Raw genomic sequence first — 16,578 nt, forward strand, 5'->3', positions numbered from 1 at the left:
AAGCCGCACATAAGGTTGTGCAGTCAAAAAACTACGGTAGTTTTCACTTGAAATGACAGTGCCTATATATGTTTCAGCCTGTGCATGAGTAAGCAAAATTCACTGCACAAATGCATATTGTACTTACGAAGCCTGGAACCTCCTGGTGACAGCGCACATACATTACACTAACGTGTACACACAGCGCTGAAACACTAGCATAAAAGTGCCTTGATCTGAATTTCGCTGGTGCTTAGTCAATGATTGCGGAAACAACTAAATACGAGACCGATGCGTCGTGTGATAGGCTTCTGTGCGCTGCCACGCTGTTAAAAGGTGAAGCCATCTTCGAACGCGTGCTTGTACTTGGCACCGCACAGAAAATTGCACGGTGAGAAAACTGCTGGAAATTTAACATAAAATGATAGTGCCTGCATACTGAGCCCATGCGTGACATGGCCGACATACATTGTACAAATGCACAAGCACAGCTCTAAAGGACAAGCCACAGGGCACCAGGATATTTTGCCATTGTCATAGATTGCGGGGGGGGGGGGGGGGGGGGGGGAGAACCAAAATGCTTCTGTATTGCGCTCGTAAAAGCTTAAATCAGTCCTCAGGCGCCAACTTGAATCTATGCTCAAAGAGCGGAAAGCCTTACGTGTATGGTTTACAAATGCCTGTGTTGCCAGAAAGAGCAAAGATGTAAAACAGAGGACGCCGTTACGCAAATTTTGTGATGCTACAACGCTAAAGTTGACAACATTCCTGCCAAAAGATTATCAACTGCAATTACCAACTGAAGAAGAGACCCACACGCATTGGTGTACTGCATCTATAGTGCGTGACTGTGACTGACGAAATGCACTCATGCATTATTGTTTTAGATATTTAAGCTAAAATTTAGGGGTGCGATATTTAAAGTAAAATTTCAGGGTGCTGCCCTTGCACGAAAGCATACAGCTAATTGAGCACCATGTTTTATTCTGATATGTGCGAACTGCAGTACCAACCTTTTTAGCCATGGTAGAGGTCTCTGACTTGGAATGTATATTGAAGTCTTTATTTTATGTAAAATGGGAAAGTGTGCAGCTTTATCTTTTTTATTTTTTATCGGTAGCATCTGCCCCCTACTTGATTTAAATGTCTAACATACCAAATGGTATTGGCAATGCCACCCAATAAGTTTGAGAGCTTTAAATTACAATAACTTATTCCTTGTCCTGTAAGATAACCAATAGAGCAGTGGTAGTGACTGGTGTTTGCTTATTGAAAATGTGAGCCCTAACAAACTGATTATGTGAGGTCTTTAAGTAACCTTTCTTTTCATACCTACTGCAGTGGCCTATTTTGTTTATAACTATATTGTTTTAAAAAATGTACGTAGTGCCAGTACATTTGCTCAAGAATGTGTCCTGTACCCAAAAGTACAAGTATGACTGAATTCTTGTGGCCATTCATCGTTACTTTATTCACTTGCATATTGGACTTGATTGGACTTGCGAGAATGTTATGCTATTTGTACTTTGAGGTAGGTGTAGTTTGATAAGCACCCAAACCAGAGGCTGTTCTAACCCACCTCGATACGCCCACTAACATCACATGTTGGAGGGCCGTCTTATGCCCGTGTCACACAGGCACCCACAAATTCCTTTAAGATAAGGGAGTGCGAGACTCCCTAAGGAGTTCGACTTCAAAGAAGTTGTGATCGTATCACACGGCCAATAACGAGATTTTAAATGTAGCCACCTGAGGCACGCGCATAGAGCAGTTTTCATTTTTTGTACAAGTGCAAGACAGTAACTTCTAATTACGCTTGTAGCTATTCAATTTAACGCTCCTCCCATAAGAATATTCAAAATAATTGATGAGACATATACCTCATTAAGAATCAAAGTGTGTTCACTAAACATAGTAGTGCTGACAGCAACGCTAGCCACTCTGTGCTTATGTGTGTGTTCCTGTGCGACGTGGCTAGCCACTGTAGTGTGGCGAGTAGGCTCTGCATTCTGCTACCCGGACTACTGCAAACCACACTAAAACGCAACATTTCGTGCATGGTGACCTTGTGGGCTTTCCTTGTATTTTGTCTACTGTGCCAGTGTCATTCATGAGTGACCACACGAGCTACTGCACGACTAGCACGACAAACGCCAGGTTTACATGAACCCCACGTGAGCAGCTCGAGTCGGGAATCGGGCTGACCGATTCTGATGTGACTGCGTTTACATTAACTCGCTTCTGACAAGTCTGGACAACGATGCCACATGGCGTAGAGCTGAGACATCAACGCGTTCGTAGTGGGCCTCTGGTTCCCGCTGACGTCTGCAACAGCTCTATTTCGTGGGTCTTATCACTTCGATGAGGTTACACTGCACAGTTCCTTGCCTTGGCCTTGTCTTGATACTATCCCCGCTGCCGGTGCATAAATCGCGACCTCCTATTGTTCCCATGCCCATGATTTCAGGCAGGAGGCAAGCTTCACTGCGATGCTCTTGCCTCTTGTCCCATCTAGCCTACGCGAGCAAAATTCCTTCCCTGTGTTGTCATTCTCCCATACTGAAGCTGGAGGGTTGCGTCACCTACATCTCACAGTCCCTGCCCTCCTCCTCCTCTTGCTTTTCTCCCTCGTGTTTTCGTTGCACGGCACGTTTCCAGTGACGGTTGTGTGCGCGGGCTGTTGTGCTTTAGTCATGCTCCGTGCACGATCCTGGCGAGCTGTGCACGACAACACTCGAGTTGTCTGGCTGCTTCTGTGAACTGGGTCCCTCAGTGCGCGCATGTCAGCGAGGCTAGCTCGCTCATGGATCCCTACCACGATGCGCCATGTTGTTGTACCGCTGGCACCAGACTAGTGGTAAAAGTCAGTACCACATAAACACTGAGGTGGACACGAGCAGATACAGCAAGATCGCACACTGGAACACAGTAGAAAATGACATAGTTCTCTGCGTGTGTATCTCTCTAGCTATGGTACAACGTAAAACACACACAGCCATTCGGTTTGCATGCTTTATTATTTCTCTAAACTTTAATTTGTCTACTGAAGCAACATATCAAAACAAAGGACTGCTGTTGCCTTGAATAATTCTCAGTCGCGTGTCACTATCAGTGACATCACAGCACTGCAGACTACGTAGGCACACTTGTGCGAATGACGTCGACTCGCCGGCTGGGAGCACAGCACCCACAAGGAGGACGTAGGGCGTTTGATACAGGGTTCGCACAGCCCCTTGAAACCCTTGAATATCCTTGATATTGACAGTATAAGTTCAAGGGCCCTTGAAACTACTTGAATACCCGTGACCTCCTTGTAATCCTTGAAAATCCCTTGGGATTTGTTCCGATAGAGAAAATTAACGACGTACCTTTGCAAGTCACGCTGATTTTAAAAGGCCCTTTCGCTTACGAATGCCCAGGAAGACAAGCTGTGTTGAGTAAAGGGCAACATCAAGAAGTTTCGGTTTTAAATCCCGCAGCCCCTACGTCGTCTGGCAACTAATATGCATCGGAAACCGAATCCAATCCAATGCGAGGCATATCGCTCGGTCGGTTACAGTGCCTAGAACACGACCTACTGTATAAAGGGCGACCTGCGCATCCCGTGGTCGCCTACGGCAGCGCGCGGCCGAAGAAATACCACGTGATCATTGAGTAGGGACCAAGCGTGCCGGTAGAGGCCGCCAGTGCTCACCCTCACAGCAACGCCCGAAACGCTCCGGCCCTGCCTTAAGGAGTACGGCGATGACGGTAAAAATTCGAAGAGGAGCTGCAGTAAACTCGGCATTTCACATTATTGACAAGGTGCGGCTAGAAAAATCCACGTTGATACATGCGATACGTGCCCCAGATATTTGGTATCTTCACTGTGCAGTGCAATGAAATTTTAAACTACTTTGAAGGCGCGGCCGCGCGGCTGCTAGGATTGAAATAGTGTAATCCCTTAGAGCTTTTTTCCCCCCTCATTGTCTGCTAAAATGTTGATTAGTGCTGTGGTGCCAATAAGGTCTGGTGCGCACATTCCGCGCTAGCCGAGGTTTGAGCGCGCCCGCACTTCATTCTCCCGTAGGTTATCGCTAGTCCCAAGCCGGACGCAATGAACGCACTACGTACCGCTTTGCAGGGCCCACGCGTTCCTTTGCTGCATTCGGCACGTTCACTGAAGTGACGTGCCGTTTAGAGCGCGGCAGAACGTGAGTGGTTTTAATTGCAGTGCATGCCACAATCGTAAAAATGTGCTGTTATTGACGTATTTATTTACGCCACTTTACCAAATGATAACGAAAGTCTAGCTTGAAAAATTCCAAGGGCGCTTTATTGTGCCATCACATAGATAGTCACTACACTTTAAGCACTTTTCTGAAGTTGGGCTTTTGAAACGAAAAGCTTCGCTACGTCAGTCGGCACCACGATTCGCGCAAGCCGGCGTATGTCGGAATTGGCTCCGTAAGCGTGTTCGGAGTCTGCGCAGGGGGCCACTGCCGCGCGCTATGCGTCGTCGTTTGACGTTCGCCGCAAGCGCGTGTTTATCGCGGAGGCCGACTATATAACCGCTTGCCAGAGAACAGGCATGCGCATTCAACATGGAAGGAGAAGAGAGTGACACTACCGTCGAGAGCTGTGTTTATGGCTGTACAGCAATCGCAAGACAATGTGCCCAAGAACGATGAATAAAGAAGATTAATAATCCTGCATAAGTTATGGTATATATCATTCATAACCAATTTGCATCACTACACAAGGCACACGTATAGCATAACCATAAGCTTACCAAAGCATATCCATAAGTGAAACCATAAGCATATATAACCATAGGCTAAATCATAAAGCATAAGCTAAACCGTAAGCCATATCCATAACTTAAAACATAAGCATATCCATAAGTTAAACCGTAAGCATATCCATAGGCTAAATCATAAAGCATAACCATAAGCTAAACCGTAAGAATAATCATAGGCTAAATCATAAAGCATAACTATAATAAGCTAAGCCATAAATAAGCATCACCGAACCTTTTCGCTTCGAGATAGATATCCAGGCTTAACCTTAGCTAAGCCCCAGCCATTTTTTTTGTTCAGGTTTCAACCATTGGTTTCTAATATCGGTCACGGGGAACTCATGAAATGAAATTCCTCTTGATGCTCGGCCGCTTGACTTTCACAACGGTATGCAGAAGTAAACCATCGTGCATGAAGAAGCCGCAAACGCGAAAGCCGGTTCCCACGGGGCTGAGAATCACAGTGTCACTGAAATAGAATCTGGTAATCAAGATCTAGCGACACCAACAGATCACCAAGCACTCAGCTAATCGATTGTTTCGCGCGCGTGCGTTTGCGTCCTTCTGTGCTTTGCTGCCCGTGCGTGCGGCCGGCCACGGGGTTGGGGTAGGTGGGGGTGAGCACTAGCGCCACTGTTCGGGGCGGCGGTTTGGAAAACTAAAGAAAGCCACACAAGCAAAAGCAAATCAGCGGCGCTGGCGCAGCGCCGCACGCGCAGGTCGCCCCTTATACAGTAGGTCGTGGCCTAGAATATACTCTAGTGCACCGTCCACCGAGCGTCTGCAACGCGCGACGTTGGCACGGGCAGTGATACCTGCCACCGCGGGCCGGCCCCCAGACGGCGATGCCTGTCGGCATCATGCTAAACCGTGGGGAGTTTGAATGGCGTTCGTTTGCGATGCGTTGATTGCAATGGGTAGTTCAGTTCGCGCCTTGCTGCCGCTTTCGTTGCAGTCTTTTCTTCTTGTGAGTGGGTGTTTTGCGTCTATGTGTGCACTCGTCTGTCAAAAGAAACATTAAACAGGTCGCGAAACTGCGATTTCCCAGAGAGACGTGGAAAGAAACGGCTCCTCTCATTACCCAGTGCGTCCGCAGACCCCGAATGTATCGCGGATTGAGACAAGAACATAACAGAGGCAGATCGCCGGGCAAATGGGGAGGCTCGCGTCGTGTCTCGCCTGAAGTCCGCCCATGCCTCAGCATGGTCCGGCACAGTCTCGTAGTACAGCCACCAAGCAGGCGGCGGCAGGCGTCACTCTCGGTGCTACCCCGACACCCGCGCTCGGCGCACTATTGAGTGCTCTTTTAGGCACTATAGTTGGACCGTCTGTTGGCCTCGTGCGCGCCATTTCAGTGAAGTTCGCGTTTGCGTTGTGTGTTTGCTTTGACAAGATGCCAGGCGGGAAGTGCAAGTTTCAGTCTGCGTGGCTGCAACATACGGACTATCGTCACTGGGTGAGACCGGAACCAAGCGATCCTTATCGAGCAAAGTGCGCAATATGTCAGAAGACGGTCGACATTGCAACGATGGGGGAATCTGCCTAGAGGAGCCACCAGAAAGGCGCGAAGCTCCGATTCAAAACTGCAGCAGGTGAGGCCTGCTCATCCGCCGCAAGTTTCGTGCAAGCGGGAAATGTGACGTCCGCGGCTCCTTGTAAGCGTGAAACCACGGCAACTTCCTCTCGGGCTGCGACACTTGACGAAGACTGCAGAAAGCATGATTTCGTGATAGAAGCCGAGATTTTGTGGACGATGAAAGTTGTGTCGTCAGACTACTCCTACAGCTCCAGTGGATCCATTTCCCAGCTATTCCAAAAGATGTTTCCGGGTAGCAAGGTCGCGAGAAGCTTTACTTGCTCTGAGAAAAAACGCGTGCCACGGTCTACGCTCATTTTTCACTTCGCAGGTACAACACATGATGGAGAAGTCTGACAATTTTGTTGTGCTTTTTGATGAAACCTAGAATGAATACCTGCAAAGAAAACAACTTGATGTTCACGTCAGATTGTGGAACAACTGTGAGGTGACAACCAGATACCTGACTTCGACATTCATGGGTCACAGCACAGCGGACAACCTTATGCAGAAGTTGACGGAAACACTCGCGTCTTTTCCCCTGAGCAGGATTGTGCAGCTCTCGATGGACAGCCCGAATGTCAACTGGAGTCTTTCCAACAAGTTGCAGCAGCACATGAAGAATGACTTTCAAGTTCAGTGCTTGGATATTGGTTCATGTGGCTTGCACACAGTGCATAATGCTTACAAAGCAGGAATGCATGCGACGAGCTGGCCAGTTGACACCTTTCTGTCGAGCTTATTCTCACTCCTCCATGATGCACCGGCCCGCCGTGAAGATTTAAGAAGAAACAAGGAGCAAGCTGTTTCCACTTCCTTTCGTACCCCACCGTTGGGTCGAGAACGTGCCAGTACTGGAGAGAGCCCTGGCTATGTGGGAGCATTTGAGGCACTACACCGAAGCAGTGAGCGGCCATAGGCTACCCTTGCCGAAATGCAGAGTGTATGAGAATGTCAGTGATTTTCTAAAGGACCAGCTTGCACTTGCGAAACTGAACTTTTCCCTAAACGTTGCAATGGTTGTGCAGCCTTTCTTGACTGTTTTTCAGAGTGATTCTCCAAAGACGTTTTTTTTTAGCGAAAGAGCTCGCAACTGTCTTGAGGAGCCTCCTTGCAAGGTTCATGAAGCGCTCGGTGTTGACAGAAGCCGCGAGTATCACGAAACTGCTGCGAATTGATGTTCATGATACTGCCAATTACATGTCACTTGAGAAGGTGGACGTTGGACGAGTGGCTGAGAAAATCTTAAAGAGCGGAAAAGCGAGTACCAAGTGTGTTTTTGAATTTAGGGGTAAGTGTCGGAAGTTCATTGTGAACATGATCCTGAAAATCATGGAGAGAAGTCCTATTAGGTACCCTCTGGTTCGAGGGTTGTCATGTTTCGACCCCAGAGAGATGTCAAAGACAGAAATGTGCCTTGGGAAGCTGAAAGTTGTTCTTAACTGTTTAATTGACAGCAAGCTTCTTTCTGAGCCCAAGAGCGATATTGTGTGTGCACAGTACATTCAGTTCTGCCAAGAAAAACGGTATGAACTGCAAAACTATAAAAGAGACCAGGAACGCCTTGACGTTCTCTTCATGCGCCTTTTGAAGCATGACCCGGCGTTCTCTATGTTGTGGGAAGTACTGAAGGTCCTTCTCTTGCTTAGCCATGGGCAGGTGTCAGTAGAAAGAGGTTTCAGCGTAAACAAGCAGATCGCGGTCGAAAATATGGCAGAGCTCTCATATATCTCACAACGAGTCATCTGCGAGGCCGTGAAAACCCACGGTGGGCTGCTTAACGTTCCGCTGTCGAAAGAACTGGAGTCATCAGTGCGCCAAGCCAGGCATAGGTATGCATTATACGTGGACGAACAGAAGAAGCAAGCTGTAGCACAGCAGGTAACCTTGAAGAGAAAAGAACTCGAGCTAGAGCTACAGAGCATGCAAGAGAAGAAGACAAAGCTCCAAAAAACTCTTAAATGCTTGCAGGAGTCAGCGGATCGCTTTTCGGAAGACGTCGAAGCAAAAAATGACCTGATTTATCTTGTCAAGGCCAACAGTTTCCGTCGAACAGCCAAAGAAAAAGAAGCGGAGATAACAGCTCTTGAAAGAGAAATTAATGCGAAAATAGGGCTCCTTTCCTAAGTCATGTGAGCAAATAAAATTATGCTAACAATCCTTGAATTCTGCCTTTTTGCACCCTTGAAATCCTTGAAATGTCCTTGAATTGTCAGCCAAATATTGTGTACGAACCCTGTTGATATGAAATTCAAGTTGTTTTCCTGTCGCGCAGCGGTGTAATACTTTGAAGACATGATTGTTAGCATGCACTGTATGCACTGCACTTGTTGGCTCAAAATGGCCAGACCTGGTAAGGAACACTAGGTGAAATTGAAGGCCCTTCAATTTCACCTAGTGCTTCAGTATATCTGTGAATTTTTCGTTTGCCTAATCTTCAGTGGATCTTTCTTGGATATTTGGCCACAAGGTTCATGCAATTTACTGTCAGTCCAATTCAATCCACTTGGCAGCGTTTGGTAGGGCGCCATTTTGTTTGTAGTCATTTGTAAGAATAAGACTTGAGAAGTTCTTTTTTCATTTTCCCCCTTGTTTCACATCCTAGAAGATAAATGTTCGACCGTCATTGAATCAAGTGTTTTGTTTTCAAGCTGTTGAAACAATAATGGTGCTTTACTTTAAAATTTGTTGGTGCCTTGGAAGTCCTTGTGCGTTGCTGTGTTGAACCTTGTGCACTGCAGCGTCCTGTAACCTGGTAGAGTACGCAAAGTAGGGCTGTGTTTCAGAAGCAGAAATGTGTGCAGGTGGAAGTGGAGGACTACTACCCAGTGTTTCTGGACATGGTCAAGAGCCTGCTGGACGGCAACATGGACGGCACACAGTATGAGGACACCCTGCGGGAGATGTTTGGCATCCACGCCTACACGGTGTTCACGCTGGACAAGGTGGTGCAGAATGCGGTGCGGCAGCTGCAGCACATTGTGTGCGACGAGGCGTGCCTGCGCTGCACCGAGCTCTTCGTGGAGGAGCAGCGGGCCGGAGGCGCAGGAGGCACATGTGCCACCGCCGCACACCGTGCGCACCTCGAGTCCAGCTACCAGAAGAAAGCCGAGCAGGCCTTGGTCAACGACAACTGCTTCAAGCTTGTGCTGGTTGGTGTCTCCTGTGTCTGTAGGCTGCAGAGCCTGAGGCCAAGCTTCTCTCCTCTGTACTCTATACTTAAGATTGTTATAGAAGTCTCACTCGATACATTTCTCGGCAGTTGTTTTGAATCTGCTACGCTTTCTGCCGAATACCTATACTTCATATCACAACAGTGTATCACCACTGAAACACAAATGTATAACAAATGTATGAAACAGAGTATAAGATGGCCATATAAGGCCAGTATAATTGTCCGTACTGGATTGAGTATCTGCAGGATACGCTACCATCATGCATATTCAGCAGCACACTTAATTGGGAACCTGATGGCACAGATCCTAAATGTAAGCTGCAATGAAATTTTGGGCCATGTAAAAAGTCTAGTTTCATATTGACAATATAGTACAGATATATAGAGCATTGTTTGTGCAAAATGTGTTAGAAATGTGTGGCGAAGCATTACAAAAGAACTTGCAAAAAATATTTCTTTTTTTTTAAATGGCAAAACTGGAAAGAAATGATGCAGAACCTGAAACATTGAGAACCAGTTAGCTCTTTGGCACGGTATTTGAGATCATGTAGCTTCCACGGTGCACTGAAACTCTTGGGTGCCACGCTCTGGGATTTGCATCGTGTCTAATCACCAGGCGCGCATTATCTGCTGAGGTGCTATTTAAATGCTATAAAGAAAGGCACTTAACGAAATATTAAAAAAAATAATTATTGGTGTATTTTGATCAAACTTGCATTATTTATGTATTTTCATGTGCTTATTTCAAATATGCAATTGATTTTCCATTTTAGCGAGTAGTTTTTAGTACTCTATTTACTCAAATTTAAAGCACACTTTTTTTTTTTTTCAATAAAATGGGTTCAGAAATTGCATGTGCATTAGAATTGTGTTGGAACCTAAATCTGCCATCAGCATTTCGAAACAGCCACCTCGTATGCACTTCGAGCATAGCTGCCATAGCTTCTTCCATGTGTGTGCAGTATGTGTGCTTAGGGTGGTACAGCAGTACAATCAAGCAAAAATAAATGCCGTACACGAACCTGATGCAAAGGAATATGAAAAGATATATGGTCCAATTTTGGCTACAAAGAGCAGTGTCCTCCCTTAGAGGCACTTACCAACTCTGCAGCTTTGCCAAGATTGCCTTCAATAGTATGTACAGTCGAACTCACTTATAACAATCCCAGGTATAACAATATATTGTTTATAATGACCATATTTCAGTGCATTTACGATTTTCTGACGTTGCCTATTGAAACTGCTTCCAGATATAACGACTGTTTTTGAAATCACCATGTTAAAAGGAAAGCTTCGAACCTGGTCACGGTTAAAATAGGGCACACGAAAAGTTCCAAAGCACAGAAGCACGATCAAACTGGGTGCATGGTAGCGCGCCCCCTGCCCCAGTCCAACTGCGATGATTATGCGACCTTCAAGATGAGCGAGTGACTGCTGCATGCATGTTTAGGAAGCCGTGAAGTAGATCACGCATTTTCACAGCGCACTTCTGATGCTATATTAGATGCCACGATAATGTCACTCTCGCTCTTGCACAATTGTCCTTGCTACACCATGTGCATTACGCCTGTTTCAACGATTTGGAACTGACCATCTATGATTTGTCGACCGTCTAAATGCTTCACTCTCTTGTGCAGACTACAGTCATGTCCCGCTATAGTGAAGTACTTCACAAGCTCTTGAATAAAACATGGCGGCTGTGCTTGCATTTCAAAATGACAGGTGATCAGAAACGGGCACCATTTCGAGAGTTATACAACACCACATTTTGTCCTTTCGATGGAAGTTTCTAACGGAAATTTGCAGCTTGGTACAGGAATGCACCGGGAACAAAAATGACTCTGAAAATCTTGTTTTTGGACCAAAGTACTGCCGAATTGTAACTGCTGACGCCAGCTTCAGGGCAGTTTTTTTTAGTGTATTTAAGGGCAAGTCCATATGTAATAAACTTCTGTTATAACGTCCACTTTTTCCAGAACTCTAGTTCATTATAAACGGGTTTGATGGTACTACTCACTTATAGTCAATCTAGGCAAAGTTAAATTTCGTTGCATTTGGTCTTCAAGTACCTTTTACAACCTCTTAGTCGATGTGCTGCTGATTGCATGAAGTTTTTCATGGTCATATGCGTTTTCTGCCCTGTTCTTTCTTTCATTCTCAAGAATTTTCATGACCATCTGTTGATCATATGTTTTCTGCTTGCATTGCAGTACCAGAAGGAGACCAAGCTTACAATAGAGCTGATTGATACAGAAAGCGACATGTCTGAAGATCCTGTGGAGATAGAGAAATGGTCAGAGTACGTTGACAAGTACGTGGCGGGTGAAGATTCCATCTCGGACGAACTGAGAGACCAGCTGGCAAAAAAACCCGTCTTTCTTCCTCGGTAAGAAGCAAATGGTGTGCACCTGTAATGGTATATTTGATGTGACACAGTCGAACCTGCTTATATTGAATTTGGATAACAGTAGCCATTTCCCTGCGAACTTCATATCTGCCAGCACTCTCTGTACGCTTTCTTTAAGTCAGCCTAGCACCATAGATAGAGAATTCGACAATGTTATATAATACCCACTGAAGGTTCATGTAGGTTATTTTGAGATGGGTGGCCTTTTGAAATATATCAAACTACGCTTGCATTTGCTCGGAATATCAACTTGAATAGTTGAGCTGTTTTCGTGTTTCTATTTCAGATGTGGTGCAGTTGAGACAAGTAAGTGTATGAACAGGAGTGGAAAGCTAGTAGTTATGGCTGGGGAGTTCACTGAGAAAGAGGTGAAAAAAAGGGAGCCAGAGGGCCCTTTCATTCATGCAATGGGCACATCCTGATTGCTGTAGAATTGGGCAGCTCAAAGTCCTGAAGCTACATTTTGTAATGATTTTGATAAGTTGCCAGCCTGAAAAAGAAGAAAAAAAAAACATGTAGTGCCTTGCACATACAAGGGTGGCCAATGAATCAATGGCCAACGGCGTGCTTTTGGTAATCCTGAGAATAGCAAGCTTACGTGGCTTCATGGGCCAGGTGACGTATGTTCTATTCGTGTGACACGCTGATGTGGTTTGTTGACACCATTAACTTCAGCAGTTAGTGATGTCAACCTAAAGCCTTTAACCAAATCTGGCACTTCCTTGATTAGCTTGCGCACCAAACACCATGCCATGCATGCATCACATGTTACAAAAGAAAATTGTGTCCTCAGGGTGGCCGTTACGTCTGCTATGTGCACTCTAACCTCGTTATTAGGAAATAGGATGAACAGTAAAACCTCATTATAATGAGTTTGGAGGAGGAGCTACAATTACTTTGTAATATCCATTACTTCGTTATATCCATTTTCATAGGTACTGCTCAATGAATCTCAATGGGAATTTTGAGGGGAACTCAACTTACTTTGCTACATCCATTATTACATGCATGAGGTTCGACTGTTAGTACCAGATACAGTCGAATCTCGATAATTCAAACTTGTAGGGGCCTGAAAATTTGTTCGAATTAAGAGTGTTCTTAAAGTATTCATGCACCATAGCACGTAGCACGAACAGTGAGGGTCATGAAATATTGTGGCACGCAAGCACACAGTGAGTGAGGACCACCAAACTGCCCGCACCGGCCAACGCTCGCTTCCTGATAATGGCAGAAAATGAAACTTCAAGGAGCAAGCTGACGCAGGCACAGAGGCCGTCAAAGGTGAGGGAGTTATGAGAGAGTTGAGAGGATGGCGAGGGGAGCGTAGTTGCAAGGAAAGGCAAGAGGAAAGCAGATCTGATTTCCTGCCAGCTTGATGGATGGCGCTGATTACCTCTACCACCTAAGACTGCCACTGAAGCAGTGGAGTTGCCGAGGCTGGACTGGGCCTCCACCACTGCTTCCCTCTGCGTGCTCGCGTGCTTTGTCTTTTGTCTGCTGACATATTGCCGCTGTGTTTGTTCTTCATCCTGCGTTCTTAATGCAAGTAATGTCTTATCAAGATAATGAAGTCGTTTCGACTAATCATAATCATGTTGGTGCACTCCCTTTTGCTGAGGCATCGCCGCATTCAACAGACAAAGAGAATGAGTTACTGGGTGTCGCCTTTGCGTACTTGCATTCACGGTCTGTTTTATCGTACAGAATTGTATATGGCACACTGCTCCCCAACAACCTTTTCATCGGGACGTCTCGGTTTAGACTCACTGTTGTTAAAAAAAAAAAGTGCAGACGAGACCAAAACAAGCGCGAGCCAGAGCTGAGCCGAGCAAACGATAGTGGGGAACAAGTGGCCCGGCTGCGCCAGATGCAAGTGTGAATAGAACAGTCGGGTGGGTCCGCATGGCCCCAGTTTCCCGCGTGTACATCATTGTAGGCACCAGTCTTATTGGTTTCCTCCGCTCGTGGTGCGCGTTTTGCCGCTAGTGCGGCTGGGGCGTTAAGGTGCGATGCAGAAACGGCAACCTTGCCATTTGAGGGAGGATGAAATTTCCGCTAAGCTTTTTGTTCCTTTGTGCGCGGCGTTGAAGGATCCCTCCTAAGCTTTTCCTCTATGGCAGGGTAAGTGCAATGCTGGTCGGAGGCACTGACGTGAGATTTTGCACGCTGCTGCGAACATTATCGGAGCTTGGTATGTTCGAATTAACCATTGCAAAAGTTTGCGCTTTCGAATTACCAGGCATTTTCGCCCATTGGAACACACATAACTTTGATGGGCCCACAGTGTCAGTTCAAATAAACCGGAAGTTCAAATTAAGAGTGTTCGATTTAATGAGATTCCACGGTAATGGGTATAATAATGGAAGAACAGTTAAACCTCAATATAGAAAACTATGATACAGTAGAATCTCGTTAATTCTAACCCCAAGGGGGATTCAAAACTTATTTGAACTAAGGACAATCGCTCCAAAGGGGTCCTGAACTACCCTTCAGGCTTGGTAAAAAAACATAATCACTGCTGTTAACATCTGGGCCAAGTTTTCGAGTCGGGCGCAGTTCGTGGAGCTTTCAAGCGGAGCACAAAGTCACCTTTCTCTCATACACTCTCTTTTTGATGGAAGCCTGCTCCTCCCTCTTTTCTGGACACTTTATTTTGTAGTATATAGTGGATTTCCATACGCAGCTGCTATTGGCCAATACCTGACGTCAATCAAAAGGTGTTTGGATGAGTGCGCTTCTTCCTACTGTTACTATGTGTATTTATTGACGAAGTTTAATAAACAGGCTGACGTAAGTGAAAACTGCTTTCGAATTTCAGTAATTACGTACTTCCAGAATAAGCCGACTATCGCCTGCTCATGCTCTGCTGCGGCCACCTGCGTAGGAATTAGAACTCTGGTCACCCTGCTTATCGGTGTCATAGCCGTCGGGTCTCGGAAATTTCGACTAGTTTTGAACGCTCAACAAGCCTCGAACCATGTGGTACTTAAGGTCAGACCATACGCACATTTACCCACACGCACAGACTCCCAGGCCACTCCTGGTTAGATGCTTTGGCAAGCCTGTTAGATAGCAAAATGCACAAGTTGGATGTGGCGAGCGCAAGCACTCGCTCAAGCCCTGTTGTGCACAAAGCAAACGCTGCGCTTGGCAGTTGCATGTAGCTGCGGTCTGCTTCGTAGCGTAGATACTGCGGCCACCGCAGGGGCTGCTGTGACAAGTCCACTGGCTGAACGCACTGCTGCTTGCTGAGGGCAGCTGCGTTTGGCTTACATTTGGTGCATCGTAGGTGCCAAAATCGGTAGTACTGGTGTCTACGTTAACATCCAAAATCAAATTTGAACTGTGTGCCGTGGTGACGTTCAGTAGGCAGTGGTTCAGTAGGTTGTGAGCATGCCCCGCTAGCCTTCGCAGTGCAGGGAATTTAAAAAAGAAGCGGAAGCATTGAGTGTTTGATTGCCAATAATTCTGTTTATGCTGAACGCATTGAAGTACTTTTTGCGATGTGGTATTTCTGAAATAGCCTGTTTTAACTTTAAATACATTTCTTCCCTTTGATGAAAAGTAATTCAGGGCTCTTTTAAATATAGCGCCTGATCAGTTGTGTGGTAGAGCGCACAAAACCAAAACCGTTACTGGGCTTGCATTGAAAGTCTATTTTCCCCCATCAGCACGCAAGCGACGACGTGCTGGTAGACGCTTAGGTTCCGTATAAAGTCCAAGTGCGATAAGATTGCTCCTTGTGCGCAGTTTGCTGTGAGTGCGAGGGAAAACGTGTGAGGGTGAGCCAAGAAGGATGGTGGCTTGATGGTCCTCCCATATGCCCAATGTTGGATGTGACTTGATTTAATGCACGGCAATGTGATAAAGTGCGTGCTAGGAGATGAGACGGATGGGGGGGGGGGGGGGGGGGCAATGCTCTCCTGCCCTTGATTGGATCCCCATTACGTTGATAGGTAATGCTAAGGTCTTCTTCCTGCTTTTTTAAAGCTAGATTGGAAAGGAGGCTGAGCGTTTTGTCATTTTACGGCACATTACGGTAGCTAGCAATGCATCGAAGCTTTACCTTTGGATCAGGGTTGTCTGAAAAGTGGTCCATGTGATCGAGAAATTTCGTTTTAAATAATAGTTGCGCGGTTTTTGGAGTTTGAATTAGCGGTAGTTTTTCTTTATTCAAATACATAAAAATTTGTCAGTACTAATACAGCAGTTTGAATTGAGAGATTTTGAATTATTGGAATTTCACTGTATAACAAAAATCTCTATATGTTAATTTCACTCATTATAACTTGTTTATAGAACACCATGTATTTGGAACCTCAATGCTAAAATGAAGTGGGTTTATACACAGTTTCAATAAACGGAATTTCACTGCCGCTGCGAGGGGAAGAGGGGAGCTGAGCATGGTAATGCAATCAAATGTGCACAATCGAAATCTGGGTATACCAAAGCACATTGCAAATTTTAGACTTTGTTATATCGAGGTTTAATTATATTCAATTCCCTTTGAAATCTCCACAGAGATCTATGTATTTAAGACCTAATTTTAATAAACCAAATTGTCGTGCCAATGAATATAAACTAGATCTGTCTCCAAATCCAGAAAAATGCGCTGAGTACGTATAAAACCTCGCTCATGTATTGCACAGGACCAGAAAAAAATG

At 45.7% G+C, this 16,578-nt stretch overlaps 1 protein-coding gene and 1 pseudogene across 2 annotated transcripts in view; both read left to right on the forward strand.

The window, feature by feature from the left end:
* Sin3A (SIN3 transcription regulator family member A) overlaps nt 1–16,578 on the forward strand; it is a 64,610-nt gene that overhangs the window by 43,557 nt on the left and 4,475 nt on the right. For both annotated transcript variants that reach the window (XM_075693110.1, XM_075693111.1), the window contains exons 17-18: nt 9,137–9,484; nt 11,718–11,893. In XM_075693110.1, the coding sequence (XP_075549225.1) occupies nt 9,137–9,484; nt 11,718–11,893 (524 nt within the window). The remainder of the gene's footprint in view (nt 1–9,136; nt 9,485–11,717; nt 11,894–16,578) is intronic.
* On the forward strand, nt 5,949–8,459 carry LOC142582094 (uncharacterized; annotated as a pseudogene).

This window comes from Dermacentor variabilis, chromosome 5 (genome assembly GCF_050947875.1).
Source record: "Dermacentor variabilis isolate Ectoservices chromosome 5, ASM5094787v1, whole genome shotgun sequence".
Classification (NCBI taxonomy): Eukaryota; Metazoa; Arthropoda; class Arachnida; order Ixodida; family Ixodidae; genus Dermacentor; species Dermacentor variabilis.